Genomic DNA, 20,576 nt, shown 5'->3' with positions numbered 1-20,576 from the left:
GATGGAGATACCCACAATCTCTCTGGTCACATGGTCCTATGTTTGGTTGCCATCGTTGTTAACATTTTCTTCCTAATATGTAAGTCCATAAAGCACCAGGCAGCAGGACAAAGACAAGCTTCTGCACAGAACCAGGCAGCAGGACAAAGACAAGCTTCTGCATAGCTTCTGCTTTGCCTGTATTTTCTGCTAGAAATAAAGCTTAAATCATGTTTCTATTGTCTCAGCATCAACTATAATATATGTAAGTTTTTGGAAGTTACATCTAAAGAAATAAATATTACAGTCTTATTTTAAACATTTAAGGATTGTTCTACAATTAAAAATTAATTGCTTCAAATATACCTTCCAGTTGGCCAGCTTTTGAGCCTCTATGATTTTTATAAAAGCTCCCATAAGGATACCTAGGAGAGAATGAGATAACATTCTGAAATATACACAAAACACACGACTGGTTACATAAACTGTTCGACTCTCAGTCAACAAAGATTTCAAAGTGAAACAAAGCAAAGCATAAAGCACAAAGTCTTGCATTCCTAAATCACAAAAACACGAAGTGGTTTTGAGTCTGATATATGTCAGTGTCCAATACATTACATAATTACACAGCTTCCCTACACAAAAGATTGTCATTTGGGATGTCCAAATACCGAACGCGCATAGCGAGAGCGCTGTGTTCATTGGTTCATAAACGTTAACAGGATTAACTACTCTAAAACACTTCTCATCTAAGCTGTATTCAAATATAATTCCACCTTTCTTGCTAAAGCATCAGAATTTATGAGTTAGATATCTGTGTGACAGCACAAAACCTTCATGTCACTTCAGCGCTATTTGCAGTGTTAACACAGCTTAAGTGAAATCAATCTTCCCCACAGAAGTGAATTTTGTCTCAATGAAATCATAGCACTTACTGGCAATGAAGTAGGCAACAAATTCCTATCAGGGTGGAGACACTGTCAGAACCACTTCCCAAATGAATTACACATCTTTTAAGTCATGTAGAAATACTAACTTGAATATAAAAAGAATTTTATCAAGTGTACTGCAAACTCAATGCTTAAAGGTTATCATGATATTTCCTCCTATACATCTTCAAAAAGATAAGACATAAAACCTCAAACTAACAAGATTTCTTCTGGAAGTCATGAAGATAATTCATGAACTGTCAATAATTGCTTTCAAGGAGTTAAGAGGAATTTATCTTTAGTCAGACTCCAGATCTGTGTTTCTGCATAGCTGTGTTTTATTATTTACAAAATGGAGGCTTCATAGTCAAACACTGGGATTTAGAAGTGAAATACACTGAGTGAAAGGTAAAAAGTGGCTAAGAAGCTTAAAGCATGCTTTCCTGTAACTCGTGTTTTTATTCTCTCATGCTGTAGCTATCAAAAGAGTCTTACAAATAGCATCACATGGATTACTCCTGATGGATGTGTCATACACACAAAGCCATGAGGCTTAAGCTTTCTTTCATACAAAAATATGTGAAGGCATTGGTCCCAGAGGATAGAAATAATTGTTCCATGACATGGTTTATATGGAAAGGAAGAGCAAAACATTAATGAAAGAACATCAAAGGTCTGCTGTTCTTTGAAGGAGGACAGAATGCAGATACAGCCACTCACATGCCATGTAAACACAGGTCTCAGTACTAACAGTCAGGCTTTCCATTCTGGGATGGAAGCTGTGTCAGAAGCCAAGGACTAGAACATTTCTAATTTTTGCAGAGCAGCAACACTGTCTTCAACTGGTACAGGCAGTACTTGTACCACTTAACAAGAAGTTTATGTGGGGAAGAAACAAACCACAGCAACCAGAGCCTATGTATCTAAAGGTAAGAACTTCAGGAAGTGTACTTCCTGAACAAACTTTCACTGTATTGACAGCTCTCACAAAACTATGTTTAGAGGAGATTTAAAAGAAAACAGAATCTCTTAACGCACTTCTGCTGAAGTGGAAGGGCTCCAGCTCGACTTTGAGAAACTGGACCCCTGTGATTAGTCCAGCCACGGCCTGTGGGTTACAAGCTGGGCAGTGCTATCCTATGAGGCCTAGAGGCTTAAGTAAAATGCTAGTCTCAATCTCTTTTTCAAAGGAAGAGCTAATCACAAGCTGACCCTAATAACAGCATCGCAGACATACAAGGTCCTTTTATGATATCAAAAGCTAAATGAACAATATAAATGTAAGGCAACAGCAGAGGTTAAGGGAAAAGGATGAGCCTGAATCATACAGCTTACTTATCTTTATGTAGCACAAGTTACTTCTAGCTGTGCATTACACACAACAGTACTACTAAACTAAGGTTATGCTAAGCAAAGTCATGAAAGAGCTGCACAAAATAATGTATCGCCAAGAGGGTTTAATAGCAGCAGAATCAAACTTTGATGCTAGGTTTTAAAATCTGCCCCACACATCTTTACAAACTACTTTTATGGCCAGATTAAAGAGCTCAGTTTGTGTTCAGCTGATTCCATCTGTTAAATCAGAGCAATTTTGTCAAGGGGCCAATTGGAAAGCTATGTCTGTAAGGGTTAATCTAAGCCTTAGTCTTTTGAAAACGCTTCTTATTACAATCAACCTTTGTTTTTCCTGAGAACATGTTAGAAGTCAGTAACAAATCAAGAAGAAAAACTTTCCTGGCAACTATTTTTACTACCAAAATTCCAGTAACTTTTATGGACAAAGATCAAAATCCAGCCTTGGAGAATACACTCCCATCCTGTCCACCAGGAGAGTAACATGCTCTAGAAACTGTAAAACAGAAGCTTCCGAGCAGCTTTGACAATGGGAGGAAAAACAGTTGTGAAAATCATACTTGTCTCCTCTGCTGCCATTTTTATTAGCCCTCAATAACTGCCTGAGAACATTTGCTTAATTTACAAGTCAAAATAGGACACACCTCACTTCTGGCACTGTGAGCAAAACTGGATACTTGAAACTCAAGCTGTGCTCTTGCAGCTGTGTAGATCATTACCAGTAACAGAGGTTCACTGACCAGCAATTAGCTGGCAATTCCAATGATTATACAGATGCCGCGTCCTGTCAACAGAGCTGACAGTAGTTTAAATATGACTGAGTCAATAAACTAAATAAATAAAGCTTAAGTGACACAGGACATCTGTTAGCTGGGTTGCTACTCGGTGTAACACTCTCTTGACTTAGTGGAACTGCATTTGCTGGTATCATCTCCTCTGGTTTGGTAGATGGACTACAGCGACGCTGCAGTTTACACCAAAAACCTAACTGTCCAAGTGTCCAATATACCCTTTATGTGAAAATAAAAGAGATGCAATGCTGCTCCTCCTTACCCATCCTGAGTAGCAGTTTCATGAAAAAGCTTTTGTTGGGACTGACCGAAGCAGAGAAGAAACCAGCATCACTCATTCCAGTTGCTGAGGTTCCAAGAACAAGAAACAGAAAGAGAGGAAGGTCTGTGCCTCTGCTGCTCCCTGCAAAGCCCAGCAGGAGCAGTGACACAAGCTGTCCCAACACCTCAGCTCAGCACTGCCCAGTAGCTGGTTTGGGGCAGAAGATAAAGAATGATGGTAAAGAATATCCAAAACTAAGTCGGCAAGAGCAACCACTACACCGCTGCATTTTAAACTGGGAATTATGCTTAAATTTAGCTATTTAATGACCTGATTAGAAGCCAAATTAACACGTTTCATTGGATTTTTGTGTACAAAGAAGAATGATACTGAAGAGATAGTAATGTCCTTTCGGAACCCTTCACAACACTGGAAGATACACTACACAAGACATCTCATCTGTCCGTGACAATAATGTAAGAAGGGAAGGAAAGAGAAGTGTGTCAATAGTGAATCAAACACTGCAAGGTTTCTGTGGGGATGACAGAGCAAGTCAGGATGATCTGCAGCAGCTCTGATCTTTCTGTGTCACACTACAGTAGACAGAAGCATGAATGCACTAAAGTCTGATGGATGCTGCTCCTATAAAGATGAGGTGTGTGGGCAATACCCAGGAAATCCACACCGGCACTATGACAGATTTCTTACAGGTCTATTTGATTTTCAGCTGCACAGAAATATCAAAACTCAAATAGGGTCTTGCAAGTGAATGCCTCTTTCAGCTTCAATACCTTCTACCATTCTCGTAATGTGATGTGGTCTGCATCAAATAGAGTTATCTAAAAATTCAGGCAGCCACGCCTGCAGGAAAATATGTTCTTCTGCTAAGTAACAGCTCTAAGATTTTCTCAATCTAGCACTCAAGATGCAAGAAGATACTTGTTTTCCAGAAAGCATAAGGTACTGACAAGCACCAGAAAGCTTACTGCCTCCCTACTTCTCCATTGAGAAATTGTGTAAAATTTAAGAAATTATGTTAAGAAATATGAGAGATGGTGGTACCAGGAAAGCCCAAGAGAAAGTAAAAAATCTACCTGCTCAACAAGCATTACACTGCTCTGGACTACGATAGGATCATAGCTAAGCATCTTTCTCTTTTCATTGTATTTTTACAATGACTGTCACTGAAAGTGTCACTAGTAACAGAAGCAAAAATATCACAGGTTCTTGTAAACAAGTTACAGAGACAGCTGAAAAAACTGTTGCTGGGATTAGTTATACCAGATTCTTTAAATATGATGTTAGACAGTTTGTAGAGAAAATAATAAATGTATGTGGCCTGATTTCCTCCCCATTTACAGATTTATCAATCAGGACCAACAGCACACAAATAAATGAAATTACCCTAACAGAAAACTACTGTCTTAGGAATGCTCTAAATTTAATTAAAATGAAGTAACTTCATTAATGGTGGCATTCTTATAGCTCAAGTCATAGGAAGAGCTCTTGTCATGGTACTACAGGGATAGTTAAGTATCTGGCCATCCAGGCAAGTTTTCAGGATACAATTACAGTCTCCAGCCAGATTAAAATCACATATACAGATGTAATTCTGCTGACACTAATACAAACACATGTACCACTTCAAAGGGAAGGCCAGAGTCTCGCTGGCAGGGAGTGCTGCAGCACCTTGTCCTACAGTCCAGATGGAAAAATAGAGGAAGCTGCCAAAGTACTTAGATAGTGACATCCCTGTCATTTTACTGGGCCAGTCTATGCACATATGCTCCTTTCTTCTATGAATTGGTTGTTTTCTTCACTGCATCCAATTTTCTGCATCTTTCTAGTGATGGTTAACACACAGAAGAGCTTTACTTCATGTACAGACTACTGAGTCCCTGAATTAATACAAATTCAATATAAAAATATCATGGTTACTCACCTAAAGAAACAACAGCTACACTCTCTGGCAGAAAATGAAGTCGGTATTTTATCAGTAAATGCACCAATATGATGCAGATAGCTGTGAAGGAAAAAAAAATAAATTGTAGATTTAGTAGTGTTAGAAGAGAATAAAGTACACTTTTAAGTAGTATTTCTAAAATACATGCAGCAAAACTTCTCCTAATGATTTAGTTTAAATCCATTAATGCAAGTAACCAAAATTTAATTCAAACCTAATTCTCACTGAAGTATATAAATGGATCCACAAATGACAGAAAATAACTATGGCAAATTTTAGGACTTAAAATCATCTTCTAAAAATACCAGCATTACTACTTTTAGAGCCTGATTCAGCTTACAAGAAAACCTTCTCTGAGCAGTAGCTGTAAAAAATGTCAGCTATACAGAATACACTGTTTCAATAAAGTTTTCAGCAAACATTTTGTATTTTTGAAATAAAACATACGTGTACACATGACCTCTATTAAAATTTCAAAGCTACACACTTTCACATCCGAGTCCTTCTGAGCAAATGGGCTTTACCCAAATGGATAATCACAGAATAGGAAAAATTACAGTGGAAGGGATCTCTAGAGGTCATCTAGTCCAACTTCCTTCTTGAAGCAGGGCTAACATCAAAGTCAAAGAAGGTTGCCCAAGGCCTTGTCCAGTCAAGTTTGAAAATCTCTGAAAATAAAAAAGTCACAATCTCTCTCAACCCCAGTTCCAGTGCTTAAGACTCAATTTTCTTCTTTCAAATCTGCATTGCCCTTGTTGAAAGTTGTGACTGGTGCTTCTTGTTCTTTTGTGCACCTCAGAAGAGCCTGGGTCCATGGCCTCTGGGATTCCCATTCAGTGGGGCTACGAGGTTTGAGAATGGATAACTTTAAATATCCTCGTTCTTATAACAAGCATCAGCCAAATTCTGTGCAAATCAGCAAGAGACATTTACTGCTGAGCATTGCTAAAAGTTAAACCAGCAAGTGGAAAGAATCAGTGTAGAATAACAAAAAACAGATTTGGCTTCAAATTAAAAAAAAAAAAAAAAAGAAATTAAATCTGATGCAACATTAACTTACTCTTTTTAAAAATTCTATTTCATACTGTAGTAATGTTATTTCACCCAGTAAGGAGAAAGTCTATATCTCACAACAAAGGTCACAGTAATATGAAAATCCCATCACAGGTGCTATCCCACTGGTAAAGGCAAATTACAAAGGATGTAGAGCAGATCTGGGTAACATCCATGGATGTAGTTGGTTGATTTGGAACCACTTGATTCTGTCAGAACTACTGCAGATTCTCTATAAGAATCGAATAATCTTGGATTATTAAATTCCTAACAATTTTGATCTGAATATTCCCCACACTGAAAGTACCACAATTCTCCCATTTTAATTTAGCTCAACAAAGGGTCAAAGAAACAACATCTGTCCTGCGTGTCTGTAATACATCTATTTCACTCTATTTGCTAACAAATCAGTCTGCAGTGGCCTGGGATACACACAGTATTACTGCTTGCATTCTGTCAGAAAGCAACTGAAGCTCAAGCCAAGTCAATAGCATTTTACATACTGGTATCAAATTGTGGCCTGTTAATCACAGCAGAGACTGTTTTAAACTGTGTATTTGACAAATCCAGTCATAACTGCAATGGAACCTTCATTCTCCTTACTCCGTGCCTCATGTCAGTGACTCTCTGCTGCACAGTGCCAGGCCACACTACAACAGTGCACATTTTGAACTCAGAAAGGAACTAGCTTCTCGGAACTGCTCTTAGTGGTTTGGTCTAGCGGCTCCTTCTAGTTCACTAAAAACCAAACTGCCCCTTGCAGATGGTTCAGAAGAGTGCTTTTAATTTATAACCTAAAATGGTCTCAAGTAGTTCTGAGCTCTGGCATGGTTTGCTGGATCACACCACCTGTGAACCACTGGGGTCTACAGGAACTGCACTGTCACGAAAAGCACAAACCTCACAAACATCGCTTTTCATCACTCAACTCTCCAACATGGGGCTAAGAAGTGAGTATCACACTGATGCCTGCCTTCTCCCCTGTTATCTTGCACACCCAGTTCACACACAACATGTTAAACATTTCATTGATGTGCATGTCAATAGATGGATGGGCTTATGAAATGAGCAAGGACTCATGAAAAGCAGTAATATTTGCTAAATTATTGGCATGTAATTTGTTCAGGGCCAAAGCTGTGGGATCCAAGTGATGAGCAGGGAGGGCTGTGTTCATGACGACTGGCAGGGCTCCCTTCCCCACATATTTATCCCACTTCCACTCCACCAATCTTTGATACTGATCAAGAAGTTCTCGAAAAACCTGAAATTACAGTACAGCACTTCAGTGCAGACTCAAACTGGTGTTCACTTAAAAATGCTGCACTAGAAACTGCAGCAGTTCAGAAGCTGACCAACAACAACTCAGACATTTGGCTGCCAACTGCCACACAAACTATGGGCACAACAACTTCATCATGTATCTCAAGCAAAGTTTTATTCACCTGTCAATCAGTATTACTGAGTTTCATATCAATTTCCTGCCTGTTAAACATGAAAAACACACATCCAGGAAAGACACCTAAGATCACTGCGTTACTGCTTTTTGGGACTGATCCATAAAAACATCTGGACATTACAGATTTCCAGCAAACTCCAATGCAAGCACAAATGTGCCTTCTATTTAGCAGATCACCAGCTTCTTCCTACCAGCTTTTGACTACTTTGCTTTGGCAATAAAAGAAAAAGCAACCATAGTCTAAGAAGCAACTCCCACCTCCATAAATACTATGGCAGCCTGCTATATTCTTTAGCTGTTGGTCATCCATTCCTCGTGTAAGACTGCACCGTTTGTATCTGGCAGTGCATCATCTGCTCCAGGCACTTGCACATATCAGGAACAGAACAATCAGGCAAGTGTTCTGGACAGGCTAAATGCACATTTGAGTGTCCCCTTAAGGAAGAGCACAGTAAACGCATATAACATAACAGAAGGGAATTCATGGATCACATAAACATGGCAGAATAGAAGGATGACTTTGAAAGTGAAGTGGTGTTTGAATAAACAAGCCATAGAAATCTGGGGTCAGAGCCCTACTCAAGCTAATTCAGGCACTTCAAATTTGGGGCTTGGCTTTGACATAACACAGCTCAGAACAGATCTGTTTCCGGGTCTGTTCCAGTTTAGAACATTTTAAAGGCCATTTTACAGCTCATGACATCCAGATTTAAGAGTATTCATTCACACATTCATTTTCACTCTTCCTACACTCTTAAATCAGAGGTTATGAATGGGAATAACTGAACAATAAGCTTTTGTACTGGCTTTACTTTGTCCAGGGAACTCCCCTGACCTGAGGGTGATGCTTTTAAGATTCATTAAGTTATCAAACTGGAATAAATAGGCTGGAACACAGCCAAAAAAATCATAGCTCTGTTCTAGAGAATAGAATTTTGCCATGAACAGCACTTTTAAATTCCAGAAGACACACATATACAGAAATTCTATTTTAATCTTAGAAGTCTTCCATCTACTGCATTTTGCTTTAGTCTTTCTTTTCTGTTCAAATTGTAATATGCCATCAACCTCTGGGAGAACATTAACCTTCTTCGAAGACAAAGAGATACTTCAGAAATAAGCAGAAGCCTTCTACTTTGCTGCACTTAATAATAGTTATTTACAGGAGATAAAAGTTTATTTTTTTTTAAACCCAAATGATTTACAGAAGTTTCTGCATTGCTGTCAGCTTCAGACCTATTATTTCCTCCATTCACTACTGGAAAAAATAACTACTTAGAAGACCAGGCGACCCGTTTGTCACAGAAAAGTCTCTTAGTGTAGCTTGTTTTGGAAGAATCAAGCACACAAACACACAAAGGAAAACAGAAAAAAACTTAACCTTCCATGAAAGTTATGTTATTGTTACAGTTTTGACTACAGCATTGCTCTAAGCAATGAGAGATAACCATATTCAATTAAAGAAAGGTAACAGCCCAGACTTACAGAAAAGTTGGGTGTGCATCTGCCATTCAAAACATCTATATATGGCAATATGCACGTTATTATTGCATTCTTGTAAGAATGTTAGAAAGTAATGACAGCCAGGAAAATAGATACTGAACTTTAGGTCTAGTACATGTAAATCTGACTGCCTTCTATTGGCTTATATAACAAAATATCTGAGGGCTGTCCAGAAGTGCTAAAAGTAGTAGTTAAATTGACATCTGTCTAGTACCCTGTCCTCAAAGACAGCTGCAAGCACCATGGACTATTCCGACAGTGTCTTTTTCATACATGAACACATGCCATGTGCTTGGCAAAGAAGGCGAAGACAATTAAACACATTTGTACTTTTAAGACCACAGTGAAAACGTTTGCAATGGTCCTCAGCTTTTCCAAGGCTTGGGAGGTTCAGGGAGTTATATACACAACTTTCTAAATCCCCATGCTTTTACAATATTTGACTTCATAGAGAGAAAAACAGAGGAGAAATAAAATGCTATGATTTTGAAAGCTGGCCTATGTCCTCAGATACATAGTATGATTAACAGAGATTAAAAAACGTTCAGTTCATCATTCACCTAATACAAGAAGACTAAAAAAAATCGTCATGCCACTAGATTGTTCCTCTTGCTGTGCTTGGACTCCAGTTTGAACTGGAAGGATAGGTTTAGCAGGTGTAGGTACCACCAATTTGGTAGTAGCAGCCAGCGTAGTGTGGAGGGTGACATTGATGACTTCGTGGGTGGCATTTGCAAACCTGTCAGGATAATAAAATACATTATTAAACTGGATGGGAGCAGCATGATAAAGACCTAGCCTGCTAAAGACATGCACACATGAAACAACCACCAGATCATACTAAATTTGTACTAATGACCACCACGTTAAGGTTGCTTTTTAAAAGCGGTCCTGGGTTACAGACACACATGGAAATTCAGATTCATGGAGTTCACAGACACCAAACACTCTGCACTGCAGCTCGGGATGCAGGTGAAAGCCTGACACCGAGAGAATGCACAAGCCCATTTAGCCTGTCGAGTGTAACAAACCCGCTGTCAGCCCAGACCCGCCCCCGCCGGCTCCCACAGCCCTCCCTGCCGCGAAGGGTCGCTCCAGAGCCGGCCTCCCCCTCCCGTGGGCAGGATGCTCCCAGACCCGCTCCAGCCTCCGGCCCAGGGGCTGCTCCCGCTACACGGCGGGCCACCTCGCAGCCCTCAGGCCCCGGCGCCGCGCTGAGCGGAGGGGCCGGCAGCAAGAGGCTGGAGACACTGCCCCCCTGCCCAAGGGAACGGCGCACCCGCCGGGCACACCGCAGCGAGGCCCTGCCCTGGAAGCGACGCCGTCCCGCCAGCAGGGCCCAGGGGAGCGGGCCCACCCCTCCCGCCGCCCGCGGCCCGCCCGCCACCGCACTCACTCCGCCATCTTGCCGGCCCCGGCTCAAACCTCCCACCGCGCGTAGCCACTTCCGGGACGCCTGGAGCGACGCTCTAGCGGGCGCGTCCGCAATCTCTATGGTCGGCCCGCAGGGAGGGGCGCGGCTGGCGGAAGCGCGCGTGCGCGCCGGGCGGCCGCTGGCCTCCTGAGAGCGGGCGCGTGACCGGGGCGGGAAGGGGGGTGGCGTCACATGAGCGCGGGGGCGGCTGCGCGCGCGGATGGGCCGCGAGCTGTCCTGCCGTTGCGGGGCGACGCCGCGTCGTCATGCGCGGGGGCTGCGGTGTGATGTCACCCTGCGCGGTGCGCGACCGCAGCCCCGTGTCCCTCCGCCAGGGCTGACGGGTGCCCTGTCCATCAGCCGCCGTTGTCCCTCGTCCCTCAGCCACCGCTGCCCCGCGGCTCCGCGTCCCTCACCCAGCGCTGCCGGGAGCCCTGTCCCTCAGCCGCCATCGCCCCTAGTCCCTCAGCCATTGCTGCCAGGCGCCCTGTCCCTCAGCCGCCATAGCCCTGCAGTGCCATGTCCCTCAGAGCCGCCATCGCCCAGCAGCTCCTTGTCCCTCCACTACCATGGCCTCGCACCTCTCCAGTTGCCATTGTCTGGTGGCTTCTGCTTCAGCTGCCATCACCTGGCGGCTCCCTGTCCCTCAGTCGTTCCCTGGCACCTCCTTCCCTGGGGATGTTGCCTGACTCCTTTCCCCTCAGCCGCCATCACCCAGCAGCTCATTGTCCCTCAGCAGTCATCACCTGGTGGCTTGTTGTCCCTCATCTGCCACCACCCAAGCTCACAAGCAACTCCTTGTCTTTCAAGGGAAGCCAAGGTGGTAGTCGCACAGGGTTATTGTGTCAGAGGGTGCGCTGGGACCCTGGGTGCAATGACCGCCGAAGGGTGCTGAAGCATCACGTCAAAATACCCCGTGGTGCCTCAAATTGGGAAGTGTGTCCCGCCTTTTTAGATGAGGGGTGTCCAACCTGCAGGTGCCCTAAGCCTCTCCGCTGGCGGAGCAGAGCTGGGTAAGGGCACGGCTGAGCCGTGGTCGGCTTCCACCGCTCAACCGCAGCCTGAGGACCTGCCCTTACAGCAAAAAGAGGCAAACGAGCAGTTCTCCAGCTAACATCATGCTGAATCAGAGAGCCACTGCCTCAAAAGCACTGCCAGAATGCTCTTCAATTAAAATATCGGCCAGTTCTCAGCCTTACTTGGTGTAAGCTGTAAGTGGCCTCCTCTGGCAGAGGCTGCTGCTGTGATGTGGGTCCCTCAGCTCTCCAGCAGATCAGTTCCCACCTGGAAAATGGGGCTAATTAGCACCTCCCAGCTTACAGAGACAGTCATGGACATACATACATCCAGCCTCCCAAAGTTTGAGGTGCAGGGGTGATGGGCACTATGGAAACAAGTGGTATGACAGCATCACATGCTTTTCTGTTCATTTCTGGTTTGCTTTCCTTAGAAAAAGAGGGATTTGTACAAGCAGACATAGTGGTTTGTGTACCTCAGGTCATTTTGAAGGCCCTTTAGAATATCATGCATGCACTTTAATCAAAATGAAATTGTAGATTCATGGCACAGACACACTGGTACTCATGTGAACTGCTTACAGGAAAGCGAAAGCCATGAATTTTAAAAAAACAGTCAGTTTTGGGCAGCAGCTTTTCTTCTCTGTGTCACAGGTAGAACCAAGCTGGAGTGTTTGGTTTCGCGTAGTAAGACTGAACCCACACCTCCTTCCTTCACTCATCTTCTGATGTGGTTTTGTGGTGACCTACTTAGATAGTCTTACTACAGCTATAACTAAATATTTTTTTCCACACTGGCTAATTTCTGACAATCTGCAGTTTGCTAATCCCCATCTGCTTTAACTCATTCTTTCCATCCCGGTAGTGTTTGCGACAGTTTAGAGCACGTGGCTTCAGCTCAGGCACACACGAAGTGGCACACTTACAGCTCACCCGTGCCAGTGAAAAATGAAGATGGCCCCTCGCAAGGTGGTCCAAGTTGATTTCCAGAAGTGATGTGCACATCTCACTCCATTTGAAAATGGGGGGAGACTATGGGCCTCCAGCACATCAGAAGCTCAGGCACTTCTGCTCTTTGATCTCAGTTTTCACGATGCTCTGGAGTGGAGATTATGAGCAACGCTTCATCCCTAAATAATGACGCTTGATCCAGAATGTGTTACACTTAAGCTGATGAAACACAGGAAATTACCTCGTGAATGCTGTCTCCCTTTTTTTTTTTGTGCAAAAATTAAAATGCAAAGTTTGCCAAGCCTCATACAATTTCAGTACTTGTGAAGTGCTCCAGATGTGCTGTGTCAAAGTTCCAGAAGGGTATGGAGGGTCACATTGGTATAAATAGAGACTGGTGCAGGTCACTCTAGATGGTTAGAAGCAGATGGTGGCTAAAAGGTGAATTCTTAGTATTCCCCTTGACAACATCTCTAAAAGAAATAGATCTGCAAATTTTCATGTTTTTAGCTCATAATAACTTTTGGGGATTTTCTTTTGCTTTTCTGGGAAGCCCAGTGAAAATGCAAGAAGTTAAATTGAAAGAGATTGAGGGAGAATGGGTGGGAATGTGACAGAGAAGGACAGTGGAGCCTGTAGCCTCCTCTTTCTGGACCTTACATCTGTGGGGATGGTGCTCTGGGTGAATAGGAGTAGCTGCATCTGTCTGAAAGGGCCAAGTTTCTTAAAAGCAAATCAGCAGATGGTGGAAGAGGTAGAGCCATTGCGGCAGTGTCAGGCAGGGAAAAGGGCATGGCTGGAGTCCTGTGTAGTCTTCACCAGTCGCAATGGGCTCCTGCAGTTGTCATCAGAGCACTGTTCAATCCTGTACCAGGCTGGTGCAGAATAAAGAAAATCTTAAAACAATCTTTCCTAGTCACTCGAGTTTTGCTTGGCGTGAAGGGTAGGTCATCTGGCCTAAGAATGAAAGCCAGAAATTTTAGCTGTTTTGCTTTCTCTTTGCTTTTTCCTTGCTTTTGTTTCATTTGGGGTTTTTTTGGTTTTGGCCTTAGCCCTATTTTTTTCGGTTGTTTTTGTTCCTTAAATCTTTCAACTGGCATGATCAGGAAACTCCGTGCTTATTTTGTTTTACTGGCCTTGTAACTGTCATGTGCTTTTAATCATCAGAGATTGATGTAGAAAAGGGATGACAGCAGATGTAACTCTTCAGGATGTAAGCTGACCTTCCCCTCGCTGTGCCTGCTGGTCCTGGCCAAAGGGGAACCACAGATGGGTGTTGGGGGCCACGGGAAGGGTTCCAGAAGGGGCTTGGAAGGAAAGAGGATTGAGCCAGGAAAGCAGAGGCCTGAGAACCTAGAGAAACACAAACCTAGGACTGAACCTCACAAAAGCCAGGATCTGAAGGGAAAAAAAAAAAAAAAAAAAGGGAAAAGGTAGAATGAGGATAAGGATCCCAGGGACCCCTGTAGGAGGGGGGAGATAAGAGCAACCGGAGGGATCAAGGGCTGCTGGGTCAAGAGATTGTGTGAGACCAGGAGGCAGCAGGGACCAGGAGGTACAGTTGGTCAGATACTGTCAACTGACAAGTTTCCACTGAAATGAAGTGTCACCCCTCAGAGCAGTGCACTACGGGTGAAGTAACCACAGGTGATATCAAATTATAATGTCTAAAATGTTCTATATGAAGAGATGGTGATTTTCATGTCTCACCTCTGACTCATCAGCAGGAAATTCCACTGCTTGCTTGACCTGTTGTTGCCAATGAGAAGGGGTAAGTCAGACTTAGTGCCACTGAGATAACTACCAAACCAACCACTGATCTGGCATCGTTGTACAGACGGTTTTTCAAGGACTTGGTTGCAATAGAAAGTAATAATTTTGGCAGGAGGCCTTTCAGTCTGCTTCTCACTTGTGGTTTTCTGATGCGCAGCTACTGAGCATCTGTTGATTAATCTGCGCGCTGAATGTTGCTTTTAATAGATCCCAGGAATTTCACAGTTGTTTAAGCTCATCTAAGATGATATGGCTGTAGGTAACATAGTGTTTAGTTTTAATTCTTAAATTATACAGAGCAGCCTAAATAGATAGCTATGTTGAGCACTGAGGGCAGGCACAGATGAGTAAGTGACCATCTGTAACCTTGTGCTGGAAACGTGGGGGAAGGTGCTAATTTGCATGCACAAGACATTGTTCTCTCTTGCAAGTGGAGGCTGTGGGCTCTAAATAGCAAGGGCATGCCAAATTTTCCCTAGGGAGTGAGTTTAGCAGTTGTGGCAGTATTTGGCCTTGGACAGATCTGGGTTAGCTTTTTAGATTGTCTATAAACACTGTGATCTCAGGTGGGTTGAACAGTCACCCTTGATTCCTTGATTTGAGTCCTTCTCCTGCAATAAAGCGCTGAACTTCCTCCTGCAGGTTGGGTCATTGGGCAGCGGGGGGAGGCTGCCAGATGTCATAGGGTAGGTAGAAGTGCTTCACCTAGATTTACTGAAAAACTATCCTACAAGTATTTAAATAGTCACCTTCATAGCTTGGCTTTATATTACAAATAAAATATTTCCCAGGGTGTGGAGAGGGTTTCAGCTCTAAGCTCACCTGAAGCCAGATGCTGATTCTGGCATGGGATATGATATGGGCCAAACAATAAAATGAGCCTGGGATTTGCATCACGCAAAATCAGCAATATCAACAATACCGAAATCAGCAGTGGCCTTAAAATGTCAGTATGTGTAGGCTGCGTGTGAGGAAATGCCTATGGCTATGGCACTGAAGTGACAACAGGGCACTTACTGCTTACAAAAGACCTGCCTTTTGGGGGCTTCATCATCCCCCAAGATTGGTTCCATCACAGCTCCTGAAGATGCTGGCAGGCTGGGATATGAATGCTGGGAAGCTGCACTGGCCTGAAAACCACCTCTGTACAAAAAGATCATTTCCTCCTACTCCTTTCTCTTGATTTTCCTGCACTCCAGTATGAGCCTGAGAAAGAGAGAACTGATTGTACTTTAAAAGCAAGGATGAATGATCTTTGTTATCAAACTCAGGACATTTATTTATTATACAGGAGAAGGTTAAGCATGCCGCTAAGAAGGTTGGGAAAGAGTCAGCCGTGTAATTTGCTTGCTTTATTGCTTTTGGGCAGATGGGAAGGATTCTCTTAGGCTGACTGATGAAATGCTGAAAATTGTTTTAAACCCTTCAGTATATAGATTTGTTTTTATATCTTCTTAAAGTGTCTTAGTATATATAGTGTCTTGTTCTCTAGATATACGCAGTAGACATATGCCCGTGTGCATACATATACACACACCTATATGTATAAATATAAACAAATAGAGAGAGAGACAAATTCCAGGCACAAGTTCTCAGCAGATAACGTCTCTCCTGTTGCTTTGGTGTTTGTTGTTTGAAACTATAGGATGCTTGCTTTGTTTGCTTTTCATTTCGTGTGTTGTCTGTTTTTGACATGCTAAATCTGGAGTTTATCCAGGAGGAAGCAGTGACAGAGGGAAGCACATTGCCTGGCTGTGTTCAGTGCCCAGCAAGATGCACTGCTGTAGCCGGGTGCCGGAGGTTGTGATCCGCCTGAAACACAAACAAATGGGATCAGCCCTTGGGAACAGGGACCCAAAGGACAGCAGCAGGGAGTATTGTCAAGGATGGCTGAAGGATTGTCAGATGGCTGAATACACGGGCTGAGGAGACTGAACTCCCTTGCCTTGGACATGGGGACAGTGTGAGGAGTACCTTTTCGACAAGAGATGGCTGGCTTTTCCAGCCCAGTTTGACTTTCAGATGAATGCAACCTTCCTTACCCCAAACTGATTTCCTTGGTTTTGGTACTGGATGCTTGTTCATGCTGGCTTGTGCCCTGCCACACGCCAAGAACCGCTCTGGCGAGTAGGCAGGCACAGAGGACAGTCCCCATCCCCAGGGCTCACCGGCTTCCCAACAGACAGGCTCTGCTGGGAATATGGTTCAAACACAATCAAGTGGGGATGGGAGGTACTGCCCCAGAGACAGGACACAGAGGAATTGTCCTCCCTGGGTTTTGCCTTTAAACAGTGAATTTTTTTTCTTTTTGCTAAGAACTCAGCCGTTTCATGTGTTTCAGAGCTGGTGGCTGTGCTTGTGCGCCATGACTCATCCGAGTCCGCTCTCACAGCAGTGTCTGATGGGCCTTCTGTCTCAAGACGTGACTCTCCCAGCGTAAATGGGCTATGGTTAGTGACAGGCTTCAGCAGGAAGCAGTTGCTATTTTACAAATGCCTAAATTGAGACACAGAGGGGCTAGAGAAATGGCTCTGAAACAGACAGCAAGTCAACGGGTGAGCTGGGAAGCCCATCTCGCAGGGTCCCCTGCCCTCTGAGCAGCACTTTGTCTTGAGACCTGCAAAGACTGGGGAAATATGCTCCCACTTTTTCACCCTAATCTCCCAGTAAACAGGTTTCTGTTTGTTTACCGGCACAGACGGCTCTCACTGACACCTCTAACTCATCTGACCTTTCTGGCCACCGCAGGCAACCAGCCACATGAGCTGACTGCACCACGAGTTGGGGCCCAGCATGGTGCAGCTCTGCAGTCCTGTCTTCTGCCAGGCTCAGGGAGGCAGATGCAGGGCCTGTGTCTTTTTTCCAGCAGTGGCCTCCGAGTGCTTCTGTGCAATCACAAAATGAATCGAGAGAAGGCAGTGATGACAAAGTACCACCCTTTTCCATTTCTTCCTGAATGTGTTCCCCAAGTCAATTTAATTTCTTCATTAAAGGGCTGTTTGATGCTTAATTTCAAGCAAGCATTGCAAGTTCAGGCCTCCCGCACCCTGCCACAGGTGTGATTTATGGAGTTTATCTGTATGTTTTGTGCGTGTGAGTCCATCCCAGAATTTGATGGCACTTTGCATGTGTGCATGTGTAGAGGGGATAACAGGGAAAGAAGATGCCAGCAGTAAAACCCATCATTTGTAAATTAAGAAAAACAAAGAAAATAGCCAAGAATGGAAAAATCAATTATGGTCAGGCTAGAATTAGGATTTAAAAAAAACAAAACACCCCCCTTCCTCTACAAAAAGCCAGCAGAGGCCACAAGCAGACATCTTGAGAGACAAAGAGCTGGGCAAGCAGATGCAGTCCTGCTCCCAGTAGCCTCTCCAGCTATTCTTCAATACATTGAAATCGTGGAAACTTATAGTATCTGCAGCTTCCTTTGGCAGCCAGTGCCCTGTTTGCATCGGGCTGTGAGCAGAGCCATCTCCTTTTCTGTTCTGGACCTGGCTGCCACCAGCTTCACTAGATATGGGTCCATGTGCTGGGGAGGACCATGAGTGTTGTGTCCGCCTTCGTCCTTGGTGGCCAGACGGCAGCTGCTTCCCGGACAGAAGCCATTCATCATCTGGGAGGTGAAACCTGAATACCAGCTGCAGGAAGCGTGGTCTTGCCTGTCCCCTGCTTTCCTCCTTCCCACAGCAGTCCTTCACTGTCTGCCCCTCTGCCGGGGGTTGTTTTTAATGCTGAATACCTTTTTGTTGAGGGCAGTGTTTAGATGTTCTCTGGACTACATTCTTGTTGGCATATAAATTAAAAGTTCTTCCTCCTTCCTTATTACAGACTATCCTGAAAGCCCTTCTGTCAGTGGGAATTAACAAATCTTTGTGACAACTCTGATTAACAGAGTTTTTTGTTGGCTGGATTACAGTTACTGGTACCAGCCCTAAAAGAGTCCAAGTATCCGTTGTACTGTTGAGAAGCATCTGCTGTGACATGTCTACAAACAAATGGCAATGGGAAAAGAGATCAACTGTACAAACAACTGCATTTCTCGCTCGCGGCGGTAGCCTGAAGCTGCTGGGCACTCCCAGGACTTGTCACCTCATGCTCGCATGAGCAGCCTGTGCTTGAGCTGCCTCCAAAACCTGCCAGCCCTTGCAGGAGGCAACACAGGGCCCTTCCAAGAAGGATGCCAGTCTTTGCTAGTAATGGGATGGCATGGCAAAGGCAGCTGGGACTCGGGTGGGCACTCCAAAGTGTGATTTAATGACAGTGTGCACACAGATTTCCCACCATCTGGGTCTTCCCAGCCTGCTTCTGCTCAGTAGCCCTGGAGCAGACAGAAAGACAGAGATCTCTGCCCAGTGCTGTTTAGCAGATCGCTGGGAACCCAACTGGTAAGACCTAGATTTTTTGGTAGGCTCTGTTATCCTGCCCATGGTGCCTCTGCTGGGAGAGAGAAGTTCCACAGCTGAAATGATGCAGGTGTCTAGCAAAGTGATAGCAGAGAGAAAAATAATAATCTGAATGTGCTGACTCCTGCTGACTCGTAGGCCGTGCTTTCTCTAAGGTCCCCTTTCCATCAGAGGCAGCTGCTGGTGGGTTTTTATGGGCATTCCTCTGAAGTGTCTCTCCCTAGAAGAATGTTCCGCTTCTTCTGTTATCTCTGTAATCCCTCATCAGGACAGCAATTGCTTTGTTGATAAAACACAGCTCCTGTTCACACCTACTCCATAAATCTCTTCTGACATACAACAGGCAGGCACCATATCATAGAGAGGGGCATCCATTCCCATGGCCATATGGCCTGTCTTGCCCTGGATAGAGCAACAGTGCTTCCACAGCCTGGAGCAGAGATAAGGGGAGAAGTACAGATTTAGGAGAGGTAAAATGAAAAGCAACAATAACAAAGATTTCATTCTGGCAAGAGTGGTAACTATCTCATAGCAAAGAGGGGATATATAACAAAAGGAACAGAAAGGATGAATGGAAGGAAACCTGTCTTTCTGTGGTGGGGTGGTAAGCACCCACTTAGTTGCTAGCTACACTCCAGTAGGATAGGGGAGAAAATCGGAAGGACGAAAGTGAGGAAAAAACTACTGGGTTGGGATAAAGACAGTTTAATAAGTGAAGCAAAGCTGTATGAGCAAGCAAAGCAGAATAAGGAATTCATTCACTGCTTCACACAGCAGGCAGGTGTTGTGGCTGTTCCTAGGGAAAGAACATAGTGGTTACTGGGGAGGACAAATGCCCTAATCTCAAACATCCCTCCTTCCTCCTCCTGTTCCTGAGCTCTTATTGCTGAGCACAATGTCCTGTGGCTTGGAATATCCCTTTGCTCACTGGGGGTCAGCTGTCCTGCCTGTGTCCCCCACACTCCTCCTCGCTGCGGGGGCAGAGTGGGAAAAAGAAAAGGCCTTGAGGCTGTGCCAGCCCCGCTCAGCAGTAGGTAAAACACTGGGGTGTTATCAACGCTGGGTTAGTCACAAATCCAAAACACAGCCCCCGAGCAGCACTTCTGAAGAAACTCCACTCTGCCCCAGCCAAACCCAGTCCGGCAGCGCTGGAGGAGGAGAGCCTGGCAAAAAAACCAAAGCAAGATGTGAGGGCGAGGGAATTATTTCTTTCCTTGGCAAGGCCATTCTTGTTGGATCCTCCTCTCCAAGAAGAGATCAGCTCTGGCAACCTCTTTTCACCCTTGCAATAACTCTTCTGATAGATCCAGCTGCACCTTCTCTCTGCCACATCCATCCAGCCATGGCACATGGATTGAAGTTGCCACAGTGCTGCTGCCTGTTGCTCCCCGGCCATGGGCTGAGATGAAGCTCCCCCTGCTCTGAAAGCCAAGGGAAAGCCAGAGGGCCTTTGGCCGATGCCTACTCCAGTTAATTTCAGGGACACTGCCAGAAAAATGATTGCATGGTCCCAGAGTTTTGACTGGGATGTATAACATCCCTCCCCTCCATCCCAGCAAAGCGGTGCTGGCTCACAGTGATCAATGCTATTCTAAACCTAGAAATCTGCAGCGCTAGGGAAAATGTTAACAAAAAGCTGTTTGTTTAGTTTAAAATACCTTTACAAACTAAACAGCTTAAATCCAGGTTGTGTACAATGAACTGCACACTGCTTTTTTTTTTTTTTT

General features: G+C 44.4%; 2 protein-coding genes across 2 annotated transcripts in view; one reads left to right on the top strand and one right to left on the bottom strand.

Annotated features, from left to right (window-relative positions):
• SLC9A8 (solute carrier family 9, subfamily A (NHE8, cation proton antiporter 8), member 8) overlaps positions 1-10,799 on the bottom strand; it is a 30,893-nt gene extending 20,094 nt beyond the window's left edge. Inside the window, exons 1-4 of the mRNA XM_014943825.1 lie at positions 10,686-10,799; positions 9,850-10,028; positions 5,257-5,337; positions 346-404 (exon numbers count right to left, since the gene is read on the bottom strand). Of these exons, the coding sequence (XP_014799311.1) occupies positions 346-404; positions 5,257-5,337; positions 9,850-10,028; positions 10,686-10,693 (327 nt within the window). The 5' untranslated portion in view covers positions 10,694-10,799. The remainder of the gene's footprint in view (positions 1-345; positions 405-5,256; positions 5,338-9,849; positions 10,029-10,685) is intronic.
• A 7,188-nt stretch (positions 10,800-17,987) lies between these two features.
• B4GALT5 (UDP-Gal:betaGlcNAc beta 1,4- galactosyltransferase, polypeptide 5) overlaps positions 17,988-20,576 on the top strand; it is a 52,143-nt gene continuing 49,554 nt past the window's right edge. The window contains exon 1 of the mRNA XM_014943653.1: positions 17,988-18,066. Coding sequence (XP_014799139.1) covers positions 17,988-18,066 — 79 coding nt within the window. The remainder of the gene's footprint in view (positions 18,067-20,576) is intronic.

The sequence above is a fragment of the Calidris pugnax genome, unplaced genomic scaffold (assembly GCF_001431845.1).
Source record: "Calidris pugnax isolate Ruff unplaced genomic scaffold, ASM143184v1 scaffold118, whole genome shotgun sequence".
In the NCBI taxonomy this organism is placed as follows: Eukaryota; Metazoa; Chordata; class Aves; order Charadriiformes; family Scolopacidae; genus Calidris; species Calidris pugnax.
The sequence above is the reverse complement of the archived record's forward strand: the minus strand, read 5'-3'. Positions and strand labels throughout refer to the sequence as shown.